This window comes from Aquarana catesbeiana, linkage group LG05 (genome assembly GCF_042186555.1).
Source record: "Aquarana catesbeiana isolate 2022-GZ linkage group LG05, ASM4218655v1, whole genome shotgun sequence".
Lineage (NCBI taxonomy): Eukaryota > Metazoa > Chordata > Amphibia > Anura > Ranidae > Aquarana > Aquarana catesbeiana.
In genome coordinates, this window is record NC_133328.1 from 250,954,387 (window position 1) to 250,978,162 (window position 23,776).

At 44.4% G+C, this 23,776-nt stretch overlaps 1 protein-coding gene across 2 annotated transcripts in view; it reads left to right on the forward strand.

The window, feature by feature from the left end:
- The first annotated feature begins 2,028 nt into the window (after window positions 1-2,028).
- PDIA4 (protein disulfide isomerase family A member 4) overlaps window positions 2,029-23,776 on the forward strand; it is a 187,102-nt gene continuing 165,354 nt past the window's right edge. For both annotated transcript variants that reach the window (XM_073630702.1, XM_073630704.1), the window contains exon 1: window positions 2,029-2,372. In XM_073630702.1, coding sequence (XP_073486803.1) covers window positions 2,297-2,372 — 76 coding nt within the window. In that variant the 5' untranslated portion in view covers window positions 2,029-2,296. The remainder of the gene's footprint in view (window positions 2,373-23,776) is intronic.

Consider the following 23,776-nt stretch of genomic DNA (forward strand, 5'->3'; position numbering starts at 1 on the left):
TGGGGTGTCATTTTTGCTATCTGTTGGAAATATCTTATAGATGGACAACTTTGTGTAAAAAAAAATGCGTTTTCATTTTTTTCGCATTTTCCAAAAACTTCTGGAAAAAAAGATCCATTCAAAAGACTCACTATGCCTCATAGATTATACGTTGGGGTGTTAGCTTTCCAAAATGGGGTCATTTTGTGGGCGTTTCCATTGTCCTGGTGCTCCAGGGCCTTCAAAAGTGTAATAGGTGGTTGAGAAATGAGATGTGTAATTTATGCTCCTAAAACCCTTGAAGGTGCTATTTCAATATTGGTCCTCTGTATGTGGCCAGGCTGTGTAAAAGTCTCACACATGTGGTATTGCCATACTCAAGAGTAGCAGAATGTATTTTGGGGTGTCGTTTTTGCTATGTACATGCTATGTGTTGGAAATATCTTATAAATGGACAACTTTGTGTAAAAAAAAATGTGTTTTTCATTTTTTTTTTGCACATTTTCCAAAAACTTCTGGAAAAAAAATGATCCCTTCAAAAGATTCATTATGCCTCATAGATTATACGTTGGGGTGTTAGCTTTCCAAAATAGGGTCATTTTGTGGGCGTTTCCATTGTCCTGGTGCTCCAGGGCCTTCAAAAGTATAATAGGTAGTCAACACGTTAGATGTGTCATTAATGCTCCTAGATCACCTTATGGTGCTCCCTGCATGTTGGGCCTCTCTATGTGGCTAGGCTGAGAAAAATTCCCACACATGGTATGGCCATACTTAGGAGGAGTAGAAGAATGTATTTTGGGGTGTCATTTGTGGTATACACATGCCATGTGAGAGGAATAACCTATTACAATGACAATTTTGTGGGAAAAAAAAATCTTCATTTTGCAAAGAATTATGGGGAAATATGACATCAAAAACCTCACCATGCATCTTACTAAATAGTTTGGAATGTCTATTTTCAAAAATGGGGTCATTTGGGGGGTATTTGTACTTTCCTGGCTTGTTCGGGTCACAAGAAATGAGATAGTCCACCAGTACATCAGGTGTGATCAATTTTTTATGATTTGCACCACAACTTGTAGACTCTGTAACTTTCACACAGACCAAATAATATCCACTTATTTGGATTATTGTTACCAAAGATATATAGCAGTATAAATGTTGGCCAAAATTTATGAAGAAAAATTAACAATTTGCTAAATGTTATCACAGAAACTAAAAAAAATGTGTTTTTAAAAAAAAAAAAAATTCAAAAAGGACAAAAAAATAATTTGGGTACAGTATTACATGACTGAGTAATTGTCATTCAAAGTGTGAGAGCACTGAAAGCTGAAAATTGGTCTAGTCACAAGGGGGGTTTAAGTGCCCAGTCGTCAAATGGTTAAGGGAACATGTTATTTATTTATTTTTTTTTTTTGGGTTAACAAACACTTTAAGCTGGGACGGTTGCCGGGCAGCAAAAAGGCTGCTCAACTGTGCTTTTTATGGCACCCCAAACGCAAGTCTAAATGAAGCCTAAAGGTGAACTTAAACTTTGAAATATGCATGTAGAAATGTCCTCTACACACCAATAAGCAAGGGCTTGACAGAGCCAGTATAAATGATGTCTAGAGTCTGGTTATTCAATGCCGTTTTGCCATTATGTGACATAGAAAACAAAACGCAGGTCGGCTTCCAGTGTATTTTTCTGTAGATGTATTTTTTTTTAGGTAACACCACCTTTTCTTCCTCACCAGTCACCACAACTACGCAGCCTCTCTCCGACCACGTCGGGTAATGAAGGTCAGCGCTGACTGGAAATGCACTGGGTCATACACAGTACGCTACATTAAGTTTTCACCTTCAACCGAATTCCAGCACTCTGCAAACTCAGCGAATCCTCCTCCTTTCCCATACTTTTAACCAACCGCCGACTGACTAGTCCATTCTATAGACACCGCCCTGAAGAGGTATCCGCCTTCTCCGGGCAAAGTGGCACACATTAATTGGCGGGTTATCTAATCAGCCAATGATAGGCGAACACCTCACAAATGTTAGTTTTGTTATGAAAATGAGGAAAACTCCGTCGTAGCTTTACAGCACACGGTTATACGTTTTACATTGTACTCGCTACCAAACCCGTATTTGGGACGTTGTACGGCAGAATAAGGGGCGTGGTGACGTGTAGCTAAACGGTGATTTGTCCACGATCTCCAACATCCCTTGGCGTTGCCCAAATTCACAGGAAGACTCGGAGAGGGGGCGGGTTTATGTGTGTATTTGTGTGCATGTCTGACAGTACTATCCGCAGTACCGGATTGGGGTATTCTGGAACGAGATGGGGCTGTGGAGATCATTGAGCCTTCCCCTCCTTATTGGATTACTGCTCACAGATATTGTACATGGCGAGGAAGGTAAGGACATGGTTACCCTGGCTGCTTACTGCTCTGTGTCTATGATTCTGGAAGTATTTACACATCCTCCAGGGGCTGAATGGTCTCAGGTGAGAAGAGGGATGGGATGAATTGTAGTCTCCAATTACCTCGATGACTCCCTAGTGATTCAACAAGAATCAAGGCTTGATAGGATAAAAAAAGAAATGTTATTTGGCCATGATCGTTGGGTAAGAATGAATAATATGCTGCCCATGTGGTTGCTTGTTACTAGAACTAGACATGTATGTTCTTTCTGTAGAGGAGCCATAGGCTGTGGTTCTGAGTGCTGTGATGGTGTTTTTATTTTATTTTTATTTTTTTCATGCACATTGGATGCATGTTTTTATGAGTGTTTACATGCAGTTGAAGCACATTTTGTGTGTTTATCCTGTGAGGTCACTGCCTTCGTTCTTTTGGACTTTAATGTGTGTTGCATTTGCGCACATTTTACATTAGTTTTTGCCCTACAATGGTGTGCACAACGCCAGTAGAATAGCCTGGATTTTGGACTGTCTATGCCAATGATCTCCAAACTTTCTAAACGAAAGGCCAGTTTACTGTTCGTTAGATCAGCTTTTCTTTAATTTTTCAACACAGAGGAACCCTTGAAGGAAAAACTTTCCGGTCTCCGGGAACAACCCCTGCTAAAATGACTAGATCTACAACAAATGATACATTGGTGTGATAGTCAGTGGGAAGAATGCTACTTCAAGTTATATTACAGCGGAGCTCCACCTCCTTCAGGAAAAATTAAAGTGGAAGTTCATGCAAAAACTAAAATCCCTGTATCTATAGACGCCACCAATCTAACACTAACCATTCTGTAAAGAAAAAAAAATGAGTATACATACATTTTTTTTTTTATATATATATATATATATATATATATATATATATATATATATATATATATATATATATATATAAGCATGTCTAGCCTTAAAGAATAATTCCAGGCATGGGTATTTTTTATGCTTAGTTTCATCGGTCCAGCTATATACCAAACCAGGCCTATGCCGCTGAAACCGTGACACCACTTCAGTGATCTCCCCTTGCTTCCGGCTCCCATGCTGGTCTGCTGTATTGTGAACACAGGAGGTCACTTGCCCAGAATGGGTGACATTCAAGAAATGCTATACCCCCTGCACATGCGCTGTTCTGATTCAAGCATCGCAGCCATATTTTTAAAGTGATTGTAAAGTCTTGTTTTTTTGTTTAAATATAACAAACATGTCATACTTACCTGCTCTGTGCAGTGGTTTTGCACAGAGAAGCCCGGATCCTCCTCTACTCGGGTTCCTCTTTGGTGCTCCTGGCCCCTCCCTCCTGTTGAGTGCCACCCACAGCAATCAGCTTGCTATGGGGGCACCCGAGCCGACCTTGGCAGCAGCGGAAGCCAATGGCGCTGCGCTGCTGTCTCAGCCAACGAGGGGAGTCCCGGGCAGCCGAGACAATCATACAACATCGCTGGATCTAGATGGCGCTCAGGTAAGTACCATTTTTTTTTTTTTTTTTTTCCCCCAAAAATAAGACCTTCCCCCGACAATAAGGCCCATCTTGCTTTTCCTGGATGGCTGCAATATAAGCACTACCCCGAAAATAAGCCCTAGGTAAAGTCCTTAGTAAAATCATGTAATCCACGCTGTAAAAGGATTATATAACGCCCAGTGTGTGTCTTTTTCTGTAACATTGTTGTAGAATACACCTTATTTACAGCGTCATCTGGCATTTTGGCATCTCCCTCAGCAGTGCTCAGAGTGGGGAAGAAGTGCTCCAGCGGGTCATGTAAGCGCCCAGCTTCACTGTAAATAGGGTATTTTCTACAGTTACATAAAGACACACACTGGACATTAAATAATACATTAAATAATACATTTACAGAGTGGATTAAATGATTTTACAAGGACTTTAGGGTTTATTTTGGGGGTTACAGAGATGCTGACAGGTAGAGAAGACAGGGGACAAATAAGACATCAAGGAAATATGTACAAAACAATTCTGCGCTGCCCTATATAGAAACAAAAGCAGCTAGCACAACCAACAAGGCATAGACAAGAGAAAAAAACAAAACAGGTGTAGCGCTAGTGAAATGAATGTCCAATATGTAAAAACCGTAAATGTTCCGAAAGGTAAACCAAGACATCTATGATGAAAATAAACACACCACCACCTGAAGATGAAGAGGCTTACCAGATGGGATGGACCCAAAGGGCATACGCCGAGTTGGGTCAGATAGGCTTGGGTGGTGAGTGACTCGAGACGACCTAGAAAGATGATACTTGTGGATGAATGGGCTTGTTGCTGTATCCCTTTAAATGGTGGATGCCCAGACCAGGGAGGACGATGCAGGTGACGCAAGCCAGGTGGTACCGTATCCCTCAGAATCGAGTTTAGAAGAGCCAAACAATGATGTAGACAAGTGGAAAAAGAAGGAATGGCCACATAGTGTAAATCCATAAAAAATATATATGTAATTTATTGAAAATAAAAGGATGGCCAAAAACCGGAAGTGGTGTTTACACAGTCTTGGAGCCTTTTTCTCATTATTTCATTTGACCCCCTATATAAACCCTGGTGGCTACAGTGGGGGGAACCCCCCAGATGACGTCTATGAAGACAAAACGCGTCGGGCAGGACCCCACTGTCGACACTTCTTTTCTCAGCGATGTTTTATCTGGATTTACATGTGAGTGTACATCCTTTTATTTTCAATAAATTACATATATATTTTTTACGGATTTACACTATGTGGCCATTCCTTCTTTTTCCACTTGTCTACATCATCGTTTGGCTCTTCTAAACTCGATTCTGAGGGATACGGTACCACCTGGCTTGCTTCACCTGCATCGTCCTCCCTGGTCTGGGCATCCACCATTTAAAGGGATACAGCAACAAGCCGGTTCATCCACAAGTATCATCTTTCCAGGTCGTCTCGAGTCACTCACCACCCAAGCCTATCTGACCCAACTCGGCGTATGCCCTTTGGGTCCATCCCATCTGGTAAGCCTCTTCATCTTCAGGTGGTGGTGTGTTTATTTTCATCATAGATGTCTCCTTGAAGTTTCAGGCTCTTGAAGGAGTTCCCATATAGATGCCTTTTGTGGTTTACCTTTGGGAACATTTACGGTTTTTACATATTGGACATTCATTTCACTAGCGCTACACCTGTTTTGTTTTTTTGACAAATAAGACATCCCCAGAAAATAAGCCCTAATGCCTTTTTTTTTTTTTTTTTTTTGGGGGGGGGGGGCTAGTTTTGACAGGTACCCAGCCCCCACTTCTGGTCCGGCTGCCTAGGCGACTTGAGCGGAAGTTTTCCTCTACCCCTCCCTGCAATCTTCTGGGACACGTCACAGGTCCCAGAAGATTGCCCGGCCATTCAAGGCACGCAACGTGACTCACACATGTGCAGTACAGCTGTGAAGCCGCAAGCTGTCACAGCTGGGTGTCCACACTAGTGATGCTGGGGAGAGGCGGGGAGAGAACTGAGGCTTCGGGAGGCCGCATCGCTGGATCGTAGTACAGGTAAGTGTGCTTATTAAAAGTCAGCAGCTACACTTTTTTTGTAGCTGCTGACTTTATGGCTGGAACTCCACTTTAATGCATAGAATGCATTAAGTTAAAAACCCTTCTGCCTTTTACAATCACTTTAACTGGCAACCTTTTCCTGTTACTGGCAGGAAAAAAGTGCTTTATTTTCTTTTTAACTGGCTGCCAGTAAAAATACTTCCTTCAATTTTTTTTTTTCTCATAAATAGAGCTTTCTTTTGGTGGTATTTGATCACCTCCTGTGGTTTTTATTTTTTGCACTATAAACAAAAAAAAGCGAACTTTTTTGGGGGGGGGGCGGACTTTTTTTTTTTTTTTTTAAACTTTTTGCTATAATAAATATCCCCAAAAAAAGTTTTAAAACAAATTTCTTCATCAGTTGAGGCCAATATGTATTGTACGCAATAAGCGTATATTGATTGGTTTGCGCAAAAGTTTTAAAAGTCTACAAAATAGGCAAAAATTTATTATTAGGGTGCGGGGGTTCGGACCATTGACATTTATACAGCGATCAGTGCTATAAAAATGTACTGATTACTGTGTAAATGTCACTGGCAGGGAAGGGGTTAACGCTAGGGGGCGATCAAGGGGTTCAATGTGAGGGGATGTGACTGACTAGAGGAGGAGCCAGATCGTTGTTCCTACTTAGTAGGAAAAGACAATCTGTTTCTCCTCCCTTGTCGAAACAGGGATTTGTGTGTTTACACACACAAATCCCTGTTCTGGCTCTCGTGCCCACGATCGCGGGTGGCTGGCGGCGATCACGCCTGCCGGCCACGCGCATTGGGTCCCCCTGCTATGGCTCCGGCTCCTAAAGGAGGAGATGACTCGCACAGGAGAGCCATTCTGCCGCTGTATATGTACAGGAGATGGTCGGGAAGTGGTTAATGTCATGTGAACTCCACTACCCACCTGGTTCCTTTTTAAGTATTTTTCCCAGGGAGGGGGTTTGGGTTCCATATATAAATGTTGTGAATGAGAGCAAGGGTGTGACCTGAAGGAGGCCGCGCCTCCGAAACATGTTGTCATAGCAACCGAAGACGATCCACTCATCACCACCTCCTATAGCGGCTGGGATTGACGTTGCACAGTGCCAGCTGGGCGCATGCGGGGCTCCTCGTACTGTCCAGCAGGATGCTGCAGCTAGGATTTTTCACATCCATCCCCCGCTCCTTGAGTCTTGGTGCTCAGTACTTTTAATAGGCTGGGAGAGGAGGCAAACATGTTGGTGTAACTGTGATTATCAAGTCTCCGCTTGTGAGTGCAATCTTTTTGTTTTTAATACAAGATTTTAACTGAATAAACGCCCTCACACTAAGGCGGCTTTGCGCTCTTTCTCCCTATGTTTGTTAGATTTCAGTCCACCACCCAGTGGATATACAAGGGAGCTGCAACACCTAGATCAAGAGAACTGTTAAACACAGATTGGTTTCCATGTGAGAAGTGTGTCTGGGACTTGCACTGAATTTTTGTATGAATGGCTGATCTATATGGACATCGACACAATTCTAATCTTTGGCTCTATACACCACCACAATGGGTTTGAAATGAAACGAACAAGATGCTTTAACTGCAGACTTTCAGCTTTAATTTGAGGGTATTTACATCCAAATCAGGTGAATGGTGTAGGAATTACAACAGTTTGTATATGTGCCTCCCACTTTTTAAAGGACCAAAAGTAATGGGACGGATTAACAATCATCTATCAAACTTTTACTTTTTAATACTTTGTTGCAAAGTCTGGAATGCATAGACATCACCAGACGCTGGGTTTCATCCCTGGTGATGCTCTGCCAGGCCTCTACTGCAACTGTCTTCAGTTCCTGCTTGTTCTTGGGGGATTTTTCCCTTCAGTTTTGTCTTCAGCAAGTGAAATGCATGCTCAATCGGATTCGGTCAGGTGATTGACTTGGCCATTGCATAACATTCCACTTCTTTCCCTTAAACTCTTTGGTTGTTTTCGCAGTATGCTTCGGGTCATTGTCCATCTGCACTGTGAAGCACCGTCCAATGAATTCTGAAGCATTTTGCTGAATTTGAGCAGATAATATTGCCCGAAACACTTCAGAATTCATCCTGCTGCTTTTGTCAGCAGTCACATCATCCAATAAATACAAGAGAACCAGTTCCATTGGCAGGCATACATGCCCACGCCATGACACTACCACCACCATGCTTCACTGATGAGGTGGTATGCTTTGGATCATGAGCAGTTCCTTTCCTTCTCCATACTCTTCTCTTCCCATCACTCTGGTACAAGTTGATCTTGGTCTCATCTGTCCATAGGATGTTGTTCCAGAACTGTGAAGGCTTTTTTAGATGTTGTTTGGCAAACTCTAATCTGGCCTTCCTGTTTTTGAGGCTCACCAATGGTTTACATCTTGTGGTGAACCCTCTGTATTCACTCTGGTGAAGTCTTCTCTTGATTGTTGACTTTGACACGCATACACCTACCTCCTGGAGAGTGTTCTTGATCTGGCCAACTGTTGTGAAGGGTGTTTTTCTTCACAAGGGAAAGAATTCTTCGATCATCCACCACAGTTGTTTTCCGTGGTCTTCCAGGTCTTTTGGTATTGCTGAGATCACCGGTGCATTCTTTCTTTTTTAAGGATGTTCCAAACAGTTGATTTGGCCACACCTAATGTTTTTGCTGTCTCTGTGATGGGTTTGTTTTGTTTTTTCAGCCTAATGATGGCTTGCTTCACTGATAGTGACAGCTCTTTGGATCTCATATTGAGAGTTAATTATATATAATTATTCAGGCATAGATCCTGTTTGGTCTTCATGAATTATATTAAGAATAACATGGTTGAGCTGCAAGTATTTTTGTCAGCTTTGGTAATAATTACTGTGGCAGTATGCATGGGATGTGGTAATTTCCCTTTTGAAAAGCCTGCAAGTATACCTGTACCCATCTTCACTGGTCTCATGATTCGATCAAATGAATGGGGCTGGGCTGCAACCATAAGCCAAACACTTGGCTCGTGGTTGCAGTGTGGCATCTGCATACAAAACTGCCATTCGGCTATCAAAAAAAGAGCATTCAGAAAGTGACAGTATCCTTTACGGAATGCCTGGCAGCCACTGCTCTACCACCCTCTGAAAAGCAATCCACTACAGACCACTTTTCAGAGAGGCAGCAATGGCTGCCTGTGAGCATGTGCTCTAAGGCTCAAGTTGGAGGTTAGGTTCACACCTAGCGTTTTGTGAATGCGTGTTTTTCGTGCTGAATGCAAAGGGCAGCCCATACACTTCAATGGGCTTCCCTATGTGTGACAAACGTGCCAACGTAGCTCATTTACTTTTTTGGGAGTTGCGCTTCACACATTTTAATACTCTCAAAAACACATGTGCTTGCTGAGTTTGGGGTGTAATAAAGTGGCACTGTAAGTGCAACACATGTTTTGTGAACAGGCACAAAAACCAGCGTGTGTGTGTGTGTGTTGGTTTTTTTTTTTTTTCCTCCCCAAAATGTCTTTTCAGGACTGCACCCGAGAGATCGTGGCTCCTGCAACAAGAAAACACCTCATCATTCCAAGCTTTAACCTCCCTGGCGGTTTTCCCGAGTGTGGCTCAGGGTTAAATTTCAGTACCATTAGCGGTAACCCCGAGCCACACTCGGGATTGCATTGCAGGATTCTGGTGCAGTGTACCCCCCCCCCCCCCCTGTGTCCATGGGCTCTGTCCTCTGCCCGATGCCTCTGTGTGCCAGGCTCCGTTCCCTGCGAGCGATGCAACGCACGGGGGTGGAGCCTGGAGGCAAATTCAAAAATTTGAAAATTCATAATACATACAGTACACTGTAATCTTACAGATTACATTACCGTATGAAGTTATTTTACAACCCTTTTGTCCCTAGTGGTTTGTCCAGTGCCATATATCTATATCACATACATACATACATACACTCACTGTTCTTTCTGCCTGGAAACTTGAGATTGTCCATAGCAACCAAAAAGTGTCCCTTTTATGTCAAAAGTGGTTTTAGACCAGCTAGAAAACAGCAATAGAAAATTAGATCGCTTGCAGAATTGAGCAATAGTGACTCGTGGGGAAATTCTTCTTATTATTTTTTTATAGTTATTATATTATTTATGATTTTGTCTTTCAAACTTTATCATACCCGGGATGTCTACTAGACTCTTGTTTGGACAGATTTAAGTGTGTTATTGCTAAGAATTACAGGTCTACAATATAAAATGCTAAATTTCTATGCAAAACAATTGTACCGCTTTGAGATGCAAAAATCTGACATAATCATACCGCCAGGGAGGCTACCAGGAGGCCTCCACTGCAGCTTCCAGGTTTTTGTGTTTCCTCCAGCTGGAGAAACACCTCTGGTGGGAGCCATGATCTCTCAGGGCTTTCCTGGGAGACCAAAGGTTCTCGCCTGTCAGTTTTCTTCTTTCTTAGGAGAGTGATCCTCTTGCTGGATGATCCCGTGGGCTCCTTCTCCCCTCCTGTGCTCGGGGAGAGCCTGTACTGACTGGGAGTGCTGCCCATGTATTTTATTTTTTATTTTTTCTTGCAGAGGGCGGTTGCGGTGGTCCCCTGCTGGCCGCCCGCATCGTGGGATGACGGCAGTGCAAAGCTGAGCAGCCGCCATTGTTCTGGTGACCGAGGAGAGCCCTCAGCCACGTCATGTGCAATGTACAGGAAGAGGCAGCACTTCCAGGTCAGGCGCGTGGCGTCATTTCCAGCTGCAAAGTGCGGGGGCGATGGCAGGGTCACCTGGTGGTCTTAAACTTCCAGTTACAGGTTGGCGCGGTAGCATTTTTTTGAATGTCGGAACTGGCTTTCTTTCAGCCATGTGACCGCAGTGGGCTCTGCAATGCAGGATGCAGCAGTGGCTAGTGGGTTAGCTCTTCTGTCTAGCATAAGGGACTCCACAAAGTGGTGGTGGTGGCTTGCTTGGGCACAGGGTAGTGAGAGGTTCTTTCCTAGTGCACCTGGGTGTTTGTTTTACTTGTGCTGTACAGCAGCATTTCAGCGTGGTCCTTTTTTATGGGTGTTTTTCCCTTTACGTCATTCAGGACAGCCACTATTGAGAGATAGTCTCCTCCTCTTCCTGTAGGAAACACTGCGCCAGCCCATAAAACTCTCACTTCCCCTGCCAGACCTCAGTTAATAGTGTTTCCTCCGGAGGGGAGACACTGCAGGGAACCAGGCTGATACAATCAGGGAGATTGTGGCCTCTTTCAAAACATCCCCAGGGGAGCAGGGGCTTCCAAGCAGTGGATAGGCGGTACATACCCGCAAAACAGCAGCCACCCCTTCCTTGTCAAGCGTGGCATCAGGCTGTGGGGGCCCCCTATCGCGTCCTCAGGGCCGCAGCAAGTGGACACTCCGCTCTCCCTGTACGCTGTGCAGGCCGCATTTTTTTGTTGGAACGAACGGGCCGGACGACGGGCGACGTCATTTCCGGCGGAGGGCGGAAGTCTACCTTTAACCCGCGACTTCCGGTTCCGGGTCGCGGTGCTGATAGGGGGCCGGGCTCAGGCTGGAGGAGTCGGTTTACACGTGCAGACAGTGTGAGACTCTACACAGGCAACCACCTGCAGTCATGTCTGAGGCAGATGCTGCAGCTCATACGGACACTAGCTCCAGCCTTCCGAAGGTAAGAGTTCCCTGGGGAGGGGTCCTCTCTACCTAGGATTTGTCCCCCCCCCCCATGTACGGTTCCTTACTTAGGGGGGGACAGACCCCCTGGGTGGTCAGGGGGTGGGGGTGACTCGGATCCCTACAGGTGGGTCGGGTACACCCCCAGGGTTGTTTCTGTTAAAAAATTGCTGAATGTAATGTGCTTTCTGTATGTAATTTCAGAAATCCACAGAAAAGACAAAGTCCACTCATGTCTCTAAAAAGAAATGTGCCTCTTGTAGGGACAGTTTAGGGGAAGCTTGGACCAAGGTTCTGTGTAAGGAATGCATAGATTCCCTGGTCAAGGAAAGGGACTCTGAACAGCAGTCCGGCTTGGCAGCCTCTGTAAAGGAGCTGTCATCCACTTTTTCATCCTTTAAAACGCTTTTTGAGAAGTTTCCGCTTCCCCTTAATCCCATTCAGCAGGATTCAACCCCGCCTCATGCTCAGGGCTCGGCTCCTGCCAGATCCACTAGTATGGCTACGGCAGAAGAGGCTGCAGGCCCTTCCGGGGTGGAGCTTAGGCAACCAGACAGTGGCACTTCTGACTCCCATGAGGAATCAGAGGGAGAGGACCAGGACGGGGAGTCCAGGAAAATCTCCAGGTATAAGTTGTCCCTAGAGGAGGTGGAAGATCTCCTAGGGGCTATATATACAACCCTCGGTATACACGAGGATAAAAAACCCCTCTCACTCCATGACCTTATGTACAAGGGCTTAGGAGATCAAAAGAGAAAAGTTTTTCCAGTACACGAGGTTCTGGTGGAGACGATTAAAAAAGAGTGGCAGGATCCGGAAAGAAAGCCCTTCTTCTCTAGTTCCCTTAAGAGAAGATTTCCGTTTTCAGAGGATCCAGCGTCCATTGGAATAAAAATACCAAACTGGATGCAGCTTTCTCTCAGGTCTCTAGGCACACAGACCTGGCGTTTGAGGACATGGGGGCCTTATCAGACGTCATGGACAAAAGGATAGACTCACTACTGAAAAAGACGTGGGACTCGACAGTCGGTAACTTAAAACCAGAAATGGCTGTTACTGTGGTAGCCCGCAATTTAGAACATTGGCTTTTCCAGATTCAGGAGCATATTGAGGCTGGCACAGCTAAAGAGACTATCCTAGCGTCTTTCCCCACGATTCTGCGAGGCATCGCATACATAGCAGACGCCTCGGCAGAGTCAGTCCGTATGTCAGCCAGATCAGCGGCCCTGGCTAACTCGGCCAGGAGGGCCCTCTGGCTGAAGACTTGGCCGGGCGACGCTGCCTCTAAGGTCAAGTTATGTGGGATACCCCTGACAGGTGACCTACTATTTGGTCCTGGGTTAGATACAGTCCTAGACCGGACAGCAGACAAAAAGAAGTCCTTCCCACTCAAACGAAAGACCCCTACACAGAGAAAGAGGGGGTTTCGTCCGCAAAAGCGCAGGGAAGCCCCTAAACAGGGGGGACAGAAGAAAACCTGGGGCCAAAGAGGTAAGGGTAGAGGAGGGGCGATTTTTCGCCCTCCTGAAAAAGCCCAGAAAGATCAATGACTCTCTAAAAGCGGAGGGAGGAAGACTGGGGGCCTTCCTTCCACAGTGGGAGATCATTTCCCCCCAATCGGTTCATCCTAGGGATCATAAGAAGGGGGTATCTCTTGGAATTTACAAGGCCCCCCTCACAAAGGTTCCTTGTCACGCAGCTTTCCAACTGCACAACAAAAACCAAGGCCTTGTTAGACGCTCTGAAGGAGCTAGAACTACAAAATGTAGTTTGCAGAGTACCCAAGGGGGAGGAAGGAGAGGGGGTTTATTCCCATGTATTTATGGTAAAAAAACCCTCAGGAAAATTCAGATTGATTCTGAATTTAAAGCCCTTAAACAAGTCAATTTGTTACAAAAGATTCCGTATGGAGTCAATTTTTACGGTCAGGGCTCTGTTACCGCAGAATTGTTTCATGGTGTCTCTGGACCTCCAGAGACGCATATTTGCACGTCCCTATTGCAGAAACCTCTCAGAGGTTTCTGCGTTTAGCAATAAACCTGGGCGACGCAATACTGCACCTACAATTCCAGGCTCTGCCCTTCGGGCTATCCTCCTCGCCCCGAATATTTACCAAAATCCTGGCAGAGGCCATGGCCTTCCTGCGACTGCAGGGTTTGTCAGTTATAGCCTATCTGGACGACCTGCTCCTTTTTTGCAGTATCCCCAGAGAAATTGCTCAGGGACCTCGACCTGACAAAAAAGGGTACTGACAGGATTAGGATGGCTCCTGAACTTAGACAAGTCCAGTCTCATTCCTTCACAGCGCATTATGTACCTAGGATACCTGCTAGACTCGACACTCTTGAAAGTTTTTCTTCCAAGAGAAAAAATTCTAAAACTTAACAGAGCAGTTTTATCTCTCCAGTGCAACCATCGGGTGTCCAAAAGGTCCTTAATGTCAACACTAGGTCTGCTGACCTCTACTCTCCCAGCAGTGCAGTGGGCAGGATTACACTTTCGTCCCCTGCAGTCATACGTACTAAGGGTATGGGACCACAGTCAGAAGGATCTAGACACCTTTAGTACAAATTCCCCATCGATTAAAGAGATCTCTTTGGTGGTGGAGGAAGGAAGCGAACTTGTCGCAGGGACGTCTGTGGCTTATTCCAGTTTCACGGATAGTAACCACGGACGCAAGCGGCAAGGGCTGGGGGGCGCATCTGGGATCCCTTCTAGCGCAGGGCGTATGGAGGGGAGACGAACTAAAAAGATCGTCCAATTGGAAGGAGCTGAAGGCGGTCGGTCTGGCCCTCAGGTTTTTCAAAAAAGAGCTTCAGGGCCACCATATACAGGTACGGTCAGACCATTCTTCTACCGTAGCCTATATAAACAAACAGGGTGGCACCAGAAGCGGAAGTCTCCTGGCCTTAGCAACAGACATCCTAAATTGGGCCGAGACCAACACTCTCTCACTCTCAGCGGTTTTTCTGAGAGGAGAGAGGAACGTTATAGCGGACTTTCTCAGCCGGCGGAGGCTGAGAGAGGGAGATTGGGCCCTCAACCAGGAGGTTTTCAATCTCATATCCGAGAAATGGGGACCCCCGGAAGTGGATCTTTTCGCTTCAAGAGACAATACGAAAATCCCCTGTTTTTTCTCCCTAAACGCAGGAGAAGGAGCACTGGGGGTGGACGCATTAACACAGAATTGGCATTTCAGGACATGCTATGCCTTCCCCCCCCTCCGGTGTTATTACCGGCGGTTCTGCGGAAGTTCCAACTAGAGAACACCTCCCTCATTCTAGTAGCTCCACATTGGCCGAAAAGGGCATGGTTTTTAATTCTCAGTCAGTTAGCTGTGGAACCGCCCCTATTCCTTCCACCCCAGGAGGATCTTCTCTCACAGGGTCCAATCCTCTGTCCACAGGTACACCAGTGGAAATTAGCGGCCTGGCTACTGAAGAGAGTATATTAAAATCTAAGGGATTTTCTCAGAAATTAATATCCACCCTTCTCAACAGTAGAAAAAAGGAGACGCGTCATATTTATAAAAAGGTCTGGCTCCTTTTCAACAAGTGGTGCACTGAAAACTCCTTCTCGGCGCAGAGCCCCATAGCTGTTTTGGAGTTCCTACAGTGTGGAGCAGACAAAGGGTTATCCATAGGTACCCTTAAAAGCCAGGTGTCAGCACTTAGTGCTTATTTAGAGAAATCTTTGGCCACCAATCCATGGGTGGTCAGGTTCTTTAGGGCACTGTTCAGGCAGAGACCTGTCCGAGGTCCCCCCTTTCCCGGGTGGGATCTATCTTTAGTGTTGCAAAGCCTAACAGGAATTCCCTTTTGAGCCCTTGGACAAATGTCTGTTAAAAGAGTTAACCTTAAAAACAGCATTTTTAGTGGCAGTGACAACTGCCAGGAGAGTCAGTGAAATTGAGGCGTTATCAATTAGACCTCCTTTTTGCGTTATTTTGCCAGATAGAATAGTCCTTAAGACTGATCCAGCATTTTTGCCTAAAGTGGCATCAGGCTTTCACAGAAGCCAGGAAATAGTCCTACCTTCATTTTGTCCCAATCCTGCTGGAGATGGGGAACTGAAATTTCATTTCTTAGATGTAAGGAGGTGTATCCTACAATACTTAGAGATGACTAAAACAATAAGAAAGTCTGATTCTCTATTTATTTTATTTTCCGGGTCCAGAAAAGGACTCAGAGCGTCTCGACGCACGATTGCCAGATGGCTTAGATTAGCTGTTGGGCAGGCATATTCTCTAGCAGGGAAAGAGATTCCTATGGGCATAAAGGCACTCTCTACCAGAGCCGTGGCAACTTCCCAGGCAGAGAAGGCTGGAGCAACGCCAGAGCAAATATGCAAGGCAGCGACATGGTCCAGCTACTCCACTTTCGTTAAACATTACAGAGTGGACCTGGTGGCGGCAGGTGAGCAGGCTTTTGGGCGAAAAGTTCTGCAAGCTGTAGTCCCACCCTAATTGGTAAGTGCTCGATTATCCTCTCAATAGTGGCTGTCCTGAATGACGTAAAGGGAAAATTAAAGTTACGTACCGGTAACGTCTTTTCCTGTAGTCTTTCAGGACAGCCCTAGTTACCCACCTTAAGCTTGGGGGGGTCTTATTTAAGACCAGAACGCAATATGATAATGATATTGAATGGTATGTTATTAATGTGTTCTTGTGTCTCCCCAGCTGACCGGAGGTGATCTTGTAAAAACTGAGGTCTGGCAGGGGAAGTGAGAGTTTTATGGGCTGGCGCAGTGTTTCCTACAGGAAGAGGAGGAGATTATCTCTCAATAGTGGCTGTCCTGAAAGACTACAGGAAAAGACGTTACCGGTACGTAACTTTAATTTTTTTTTTTTTTCTTCCACTTGTCCAGGCCAAAAGCTCTCTTCAACCAGTCAAGAGAAGGTGCCCTGTCTGCAAATAAAAATTAAGCAAAGCTTGGACAAAATCTCTTTGTGCAGATTGTATCTCATATTTAGTCAGGGAGGATTCTCCATCCATTTGTGGAGATCTTGTTTCAACCATTAAGGATGAGCTCTGCGCCACCTTTCAAGCTTTCAGGTCAAACCTGAGAGAAGGGCCAGGTCCCTTAGGGGAGCCTAGGGCTCCGCAGCCATCTTCAGAATCCCAAGGGGTTTCTCTGATTTACAGGCAGGAGGTCTGGTCTCCCTGCTTCCCCCGCTCCAGATGGAACAGATTCAGAAGAGGAGGAAAATGAAGCAGATGCTGCCTCTAAGTACAAGATGTCACTAGAAAAGGTAGGAGGACTCTTGAAAGTAATCCACGCTACCTAGGGGATGGAGGAAAAGAAGAAGCTCTCCCTGCACGACCACATGTACGCAGGTCTGGGAGACTCCAAAGGCTGTTCTTTTTCCGGCCCATTCACTAATCTGACATGATTAAAAAAAAATGGCTGGAACTAGAGGAGAAGCCAATTTTTTTTTTTTTTTTCTTGGGCCCACAAGAGAAGATTCCCGTTTGAGGAAAATCCTGACTGTATCTGGGACAAGGCTCCAAAACTGGATTCTTGCCTTTGAAGATATGGGCATGCTAAAGGAGCCCAAGGATAAGAGGATGGGTATCGGTTATGAACCATCTGAAGCCGGCAATGGCAACAACATGTGTTGCTAGGAATTTAGAGCACTGGATTAACCAGATGAAGGCCCATGTTACTGCGGATCAGGGTGGATAAAAATCAATTTATTTAAAAAAAAAAAAAATTTTTTTTTTTTTTTTTAATCAAAATGCTTTTGGAGTAAAAAATCTATCTAAAAGAGTTTTCTATTTAAGCTACATTATTAATTTAGTTTATTCAGCATGAAATTGAGCTTAGTTATGTAGCTGTATATTCTGCAACATTTACATTTTTGGGAAACCCATTCAATGAATCCAAGCTCTGCAAGCTGAGATAACATGCACTACATTGATTCTTTCACAGTTACCATGAGATATAGAATATTCCTTTTATACCATTGTTTTGCAAATCTATGTACACTACAAACTGTATGGTTGTTTGAAGAGAAATGCATCTGTACCAGGGTCTAAGGCCTCATGTACACTGCTGCTGGTAAACGGACATTCAGAGGCAGTTGGATGCTTTTTTTCAACTGCCCCTGGACTCATCCAATGTTATCTTATGTGTACATGTACACAGGTTCGTTTAATGTCATTTTTAGGCAGTTGCGTTTTATAGGCTTCTCTTTGACGGCAAAAAAAATCAGTTCAGACGCCAAATGCGGTAACTTGCATTAGCCGCGTTTTAGTTTACAGGCGTTCATTTTTTTTTTTTTCTTTCAAACGCTTCTAAACGCAAACGTGGCAAAACGAACGTTTTTAAACATGGGTTACTATCTGTCGGGTTAAATTGTTCAGGAGAGGTTGTAAAAATGTCCTGTGTACATTAAGCCTTAGTGTTGAGGAGGAAGGGCAAGCAGTAAAAAAAGTGACTCCTTACTTCTAAGCAGCTTATAAACCTTGTGATCTTTCTGCACACACTGTAATTTGAAGTGATTTTTTTTTTTCCTCCCTTGAGGAGCAAAATGGCAGCAGGCTGTAAAAGAGGCCCAGTTATTTGCTATTTGGTTCAGAACTAGAATCCATTCTTGACCGAACAGCCGATAAAAAGAAATAGTTTCCAGGCAAGAAGAAGCAGGTTCAGACCCATAAGCTCACTTTTTTTTTTTTTTTTTTTTTCGGCCTTAAAGGACAGCAGGAAGGTGAAATGCAGGGAAAGAAGCCATGGTCTTTCCAGAAGCCCAAAGGTAGGAGTGGAGTGCTCTTCAATCCTCCTGCGACTTCTGGAAAGTCGCAGTGACTCCTTCCTCTCGGTCAGAGAAAGGCTCCAGGAGTGTCTTCCGCAGTGGAGAGGCATTACACCAAACCAATTCTAAACATGCTCTCCCAGGGATATGTGATTGAATTCATGGAAGAACCTCCAAAAAAGATTTTTGGTGACAAACGCCCCATGGGATCCAGCCAAGGCTCTCTCCATATTTACATACATAGTAGGTGAGGTTGAAAAAAGACACAAGTCCATGAAGTCCAACCTATGTGTGATTATAAATTTTTTTTTTTTTTTTTTTTTTTTTTTTTATGTCAGTATTGCATTGTATATCCCTGTATGTTGTGGTCGCTCAGGTGCTTATCTAATAGTTTTTTTTTTTAAACTATTGATTGCTTCCTGCTGAAACCACCACCTATGGAAGGGAATTCCACATCCTTGCTGCTCTTACAGTATAGAACCCTCTACACGGCCTAAGGTTTAACAACCTTTTCTTCTAATCTTAATGAGTGGCCACGTGTCTTTTTTATTAAACTCCTTTCCATTGAAAAGTTTTATCCCTAGTGTGGGGTCACTGGTATGGTATTTGTAAATTAAAATCGTATCCTCTCAAGCGTCTCTTCTCCAGAGAGAATAAGCTCCAGTGCTCTTAACCTTTCTTCATAACTAATGTCCACCAGTCCCCTTCCCCCTTTTTTTTTTTTTTTTTTTTTTTTTTTTTTAGCCCTTCTCTGTACTCGCTTCATTTCCAGCACATCCTTCCTGAGGATTGGTGCCCAGAACTGGACAGCATACTCCAGATGAGGCCAGACCAGAGTCTTGTAGAGTGGGAGAATAATTGCTTTATCTCTGGACTTAATCCCCTTTTTAATGCATCCAATTTTCTGTTTGCTTTGTTAGCAGCAGCTTGGCATTGCATGCCACTGCTGAACCTGTCATCTACTAGGACCCCCAGTGATTCCCCCAGTGAGTAGATTGCATTCATATTTTTGCTAACCAAATACATTATTTTACTTTGTTTTTGTTTTTTTGTTTTTTGTTTTTTTTTTTTCCCCCACATTAAACCTCATTTGCAATGTAGTTGCCCACCCCATTAATTTGTTCAGATCTTCTTGCAAGGTTTCCACATCAAGAAGATCATGTCAGCATTGGGAATCCTGACCTCTTCCATACCTGCAATTCAGTGGGCAAGACTTCACTTCAGACCCCTGCAAGGTTCCTTGTTAAAAGTCTGGGATCACCAACAAGATTTGCTAGTGAGGGTCCCCACCTTGGTGAAAAGGAGTCTTTGGTAGTGGAATTACCAGACAAGGTTTTCATCAGGTCCTTTAAAGGTCCAAGTAAGGTTAGCAACGGATGCCAGATCCTGGGGTTGGGGGGCTCACATGAGCGGTCGCTAGGCTCAGAGCTCATTATCCACAAGAGAAGCAGGAAGATAGTCGAATTGGAGGGAACTAAAAGCAATAGACATGGCTTTACTGATGCTTGCCAGCGAAGTGCGCAGACTTCATATACAGGTCCTGGAAGACAATGCCACAGCAGTGGTCTACATAAACAGACAGGGGGCACCAGAAGCAGAGCTCTTCAGTGCCTAGCAGGAGGTATTCTAAGATGGGCAGAGCTCCATATTCTATCCTTGTCTGCGGTCCATCTAAAAGGGACTTTAACAGGGTAGCAGACTTCTTCAGCAGATCCAGGTGTATGAGGCAGAGTGGTAATTGAACCCGGAAATCTTCTATATGATTATGAAGAAATGGGGGCAGCCAAAAGTGGATCTCTTCGCGAATCAGGAAAATGCACAGGTGTCTCTCCATCCTCTCCCTGAACAGAACCGAGCCATCTCTGGGGTTAGATGCTCTGGCGCACAGCTGGAATTTTCAACTCTGTTATGCTTTTCCCCCTTTTCAGCTTATCCCCCAGGTCATAAGGAAAATCCAGACGGAGGATTCAACAGTAATCCTCATCCACTCCCTTTTGGCACAAGAGAGCTTGGTTTTCATCCCTTCTCCAGATGCAACTCGAAACCCTTATTGACACCTTCTGTTGAGACAAGACCTGCTGATACAAGGTCCCTTACTTCACCAGGAAGTAGTAAAGCTCACAGCTTGGCTTCTGAAGAGCAGCTCTTAAGGGAAAAAGGGATTTTCGGATAACTTGGTTGCTACCCTCCTATCTAGCAGAGAGTGTTACCAGAGCTATTTATTCTAATGGATGGAAAGTTTTCAACTCCTGGTGCCCTGCGTCCAACAAATCCTTAAAATATATATTTCTTTTATTCTGGAATTCCTGCAAGAAGGAAGGGCTTGGCAGTCAGTACCCTCAAAGTTCAGGTTGCCACGCTTGGGGTATTTTTGGAAAAATCAATATCGTCATCACCCCTAGTGATCAGATTCTTTAAGGCCCTCACCCGGTCCCGGTAGTGATCAGAAGCTGTCCAAAGTGGGACTTATCGGTTGTTCTGCATGCCCCTTCTTCCTTTTTTTTTTTTTTTTTCTTTTCAGATTGAATCGTTCTGGACAGATCCTAATTTTTTTTTACCGAAGGTTGCTTTGGTCCAAAATCTAGCTCAGGAGATGATACTTCCTATGTTTTGCTCTAATTCATCGGAAAAGAAGGAAGAAGACATCCATAACTTGGATGTTAAGAGCGCAGTCTTGAGTTACCTGGAGTCCACTAAGGACTTTAGGCGTTCGCCCGCATTATTTGTTTCATATGCTGGTAGTAAGGAAGACAAGTTGCCAGATGGTTGAGAAGGGCGATCAGGGGCTTATTCCCTTTCAGGCCAGGAGAGTCCAGTTGGTATTCGGCCTCATTCTACAAGAGCTTTGGCGGTGAGTTGGGCAGAAAGAGCCCCGAACAGATCTGTAAAGCAGCTACATGGACGAGTCTGATGACCTTTGCCTGTCATTATAGGTTAGAACTCCTGAGGGCAAGGGATCAGGCTTTCGGAAGGAAAGTCTTGCAGGCTGTTGTCCCATCCTAAATGGGGTAAGTCTCGATTATCCTCTCGGGTGCTGTCCTGAAAGATGTTTTGGGGAAAATTCAAGTTAAACTTACCGGTAACTTGTTTTCCAATCGTCTTTCAGGACAGCAATAACCCACCCCCCTTTTTTTTTTTTTTTTTTTTTTTTTTTTTTTTTTTTTCAGTACATACAAAAACACAAACCCAGTAGGCAATTGGTTGGTCACGCAGGGCCATCAAAAAAGAACTAACATAATTCAATCTAACTCCCTTACCTCCCTACCCAACCAATTGCCAAAGTTTTACAGTTATAGAGATGTGCACCTTAGGATTAGTTACATCCGTACCATGCCCCCCACGTAGCAGATATTTACATACCTATGTAAATGGGAACTATTTTATATGCCTCTTGATGGGGATTGTTTATTACCGAATAACATAATTTACCAACTCAATGTTTTTGTTTAACCTCATATGCATGCATACATACACATCAGCCAAGCATGCCAGACCTTTTTAAACCTTTTCTCACATCCTCTGGACCTGTAAATTGCTCTGTATAGATGTATGACTGAATTAACCAGTCCTTTCCAATATGACAGAGTGGGTTCAGTTGGTTTCTTCCAGTTCAATAGTATAGCCTTCCTACCATAAAACAGCCCAATATTCAGTAGCGTGCGGTGCGCTCGGGATGGAACTACCTCCTCCACCTAATCCTATCAGGCAGACTGTAGGTGTCATAGGGACCAGGATGCTGAGTACCTCCGAAAGGCATTCTGTAATACCAGACCAGAAAACTTGAATCTGTGTGCAACTCCAGAATACATGTTCCGAATCAGCTGGGGAGTGGGAGCATCTCCAGCACTGACTGTTGGCAGATGGATATATGCGGGACAACCTGGCAGGTGTAAAATGTGATGGAGGAACTTTAAGTGAATTAGGCAGTCCCTTGCAGACACTAAATATTTAAAGGGGTGTTCCCACATATCCTCCCAGTCCTCCTTTTGTACAGTATATCAGTGATTTCCTTCTTCCACTGCTCCCTGCCTTTGGATATTCCCAGAGGTGTTTTTTGAAGAGAGATTTGTACACTGTTGATAAAGGCTTGACCAGTTCCTCTTCAGTCAAGAGAGTCTCTAGGGCTGATGGCAGATACTCGATTCTTTGACTATTGAAATGCGTGGCGCAGTTGCAAATAGTGAAAGAAGAAGAAGTTGGGCAAATTATGCCTGGCCTTCAACTGGTCAATTGTACAAAGCTCTCCCTCTATGGCAATGTCTTTCAACACCTTAACACCCCCACATGCCCATATCATGGGATCTGGGAGGGAGTAAAAATGCGGGAGATTCAGGTTCATCCACAATGGGGCTAATGGCGTAACTCCCAAATAACTAGGAGACATCAAAGTGGTGGAAGTTTCCCATGCCCTGATGGTCGCTTTCATCGAACCTGTTTAAAGGCAAGCAGGATTTGGGACCCCTGTAGAGGGCCAGCCTCAAACTCTCATAGGACCCCAAGTGTGCCGCTTCCATAACCATGGCAGAGTCCCCATCATCCGCCAACAGCCATCGCCTAGCAAACACCTTCTGGCCTGCCAGATAGTATTTCTGCCAGTCAGGTAGTGCCAGTCGCCCCTGTCCCCATGGTTCCTGGAGAACTTTGATATTTATGTGAGGTGACTGCGGGGACCATATGAAAGACCCTGATGAAGTCACGGGATGGGACAGGCACCTTACTGACTGAGGCAGACGAGCTCGCCACTCGTCGGATATCAGCCCCGTTTTTACTGCTATATTGTGAGTACCTATGTGTTTTTTAATAAAAGCCAGTTTTAGCCTTAAATACTACACTATTGGGTCTTCTTCTTCTTCTTCTTCTCCTCCCTCCTCCCTCCTCCCTCCTCCTGTAACCCCATTACCCTAAGGTAAGGGGCCACTGCTTACCAATCTGAGTGTGAACACGAAGAGGAGCACTATTCTGATGTATTGGAGCACTTCACTGTCATCTATGCATGCTGAGGAGTCCGTTTATTATATTTTTTTTGGAGGAGGACTGTTTTCTTTACCTTAGCACCTTGTGTGAATTCAAGCTTTTGGAGTCACGTGGACTTTTACAGCACAAGTCACCTTATGTTTGCTGCATGTATAGCACATAGTGGAATATATATTGTTGCATTGATTTATTTGCACTATTTATGGGAGGATTAATCCCTTAATTGGTTGTTGCACATTTTTTAACCTTTAGTTACAATATGGTTATGAATATTCACTGAAAGTTGTTATTTCAGACCACGATGGCACATTGCACTTTTACTTATTGTTTGTGATTTGTTCCCACAGAGGAGTGATCATATACTATTTATAATTTGCTTAATATTTATATGATATCCAGTTCACTAGGAGATTTGTTAATTTTTGTTTTGGGTTTTTGCTAGGATTAGCGCAGCACCATTTTTTATTTATTTATTTTTTTATTTTTT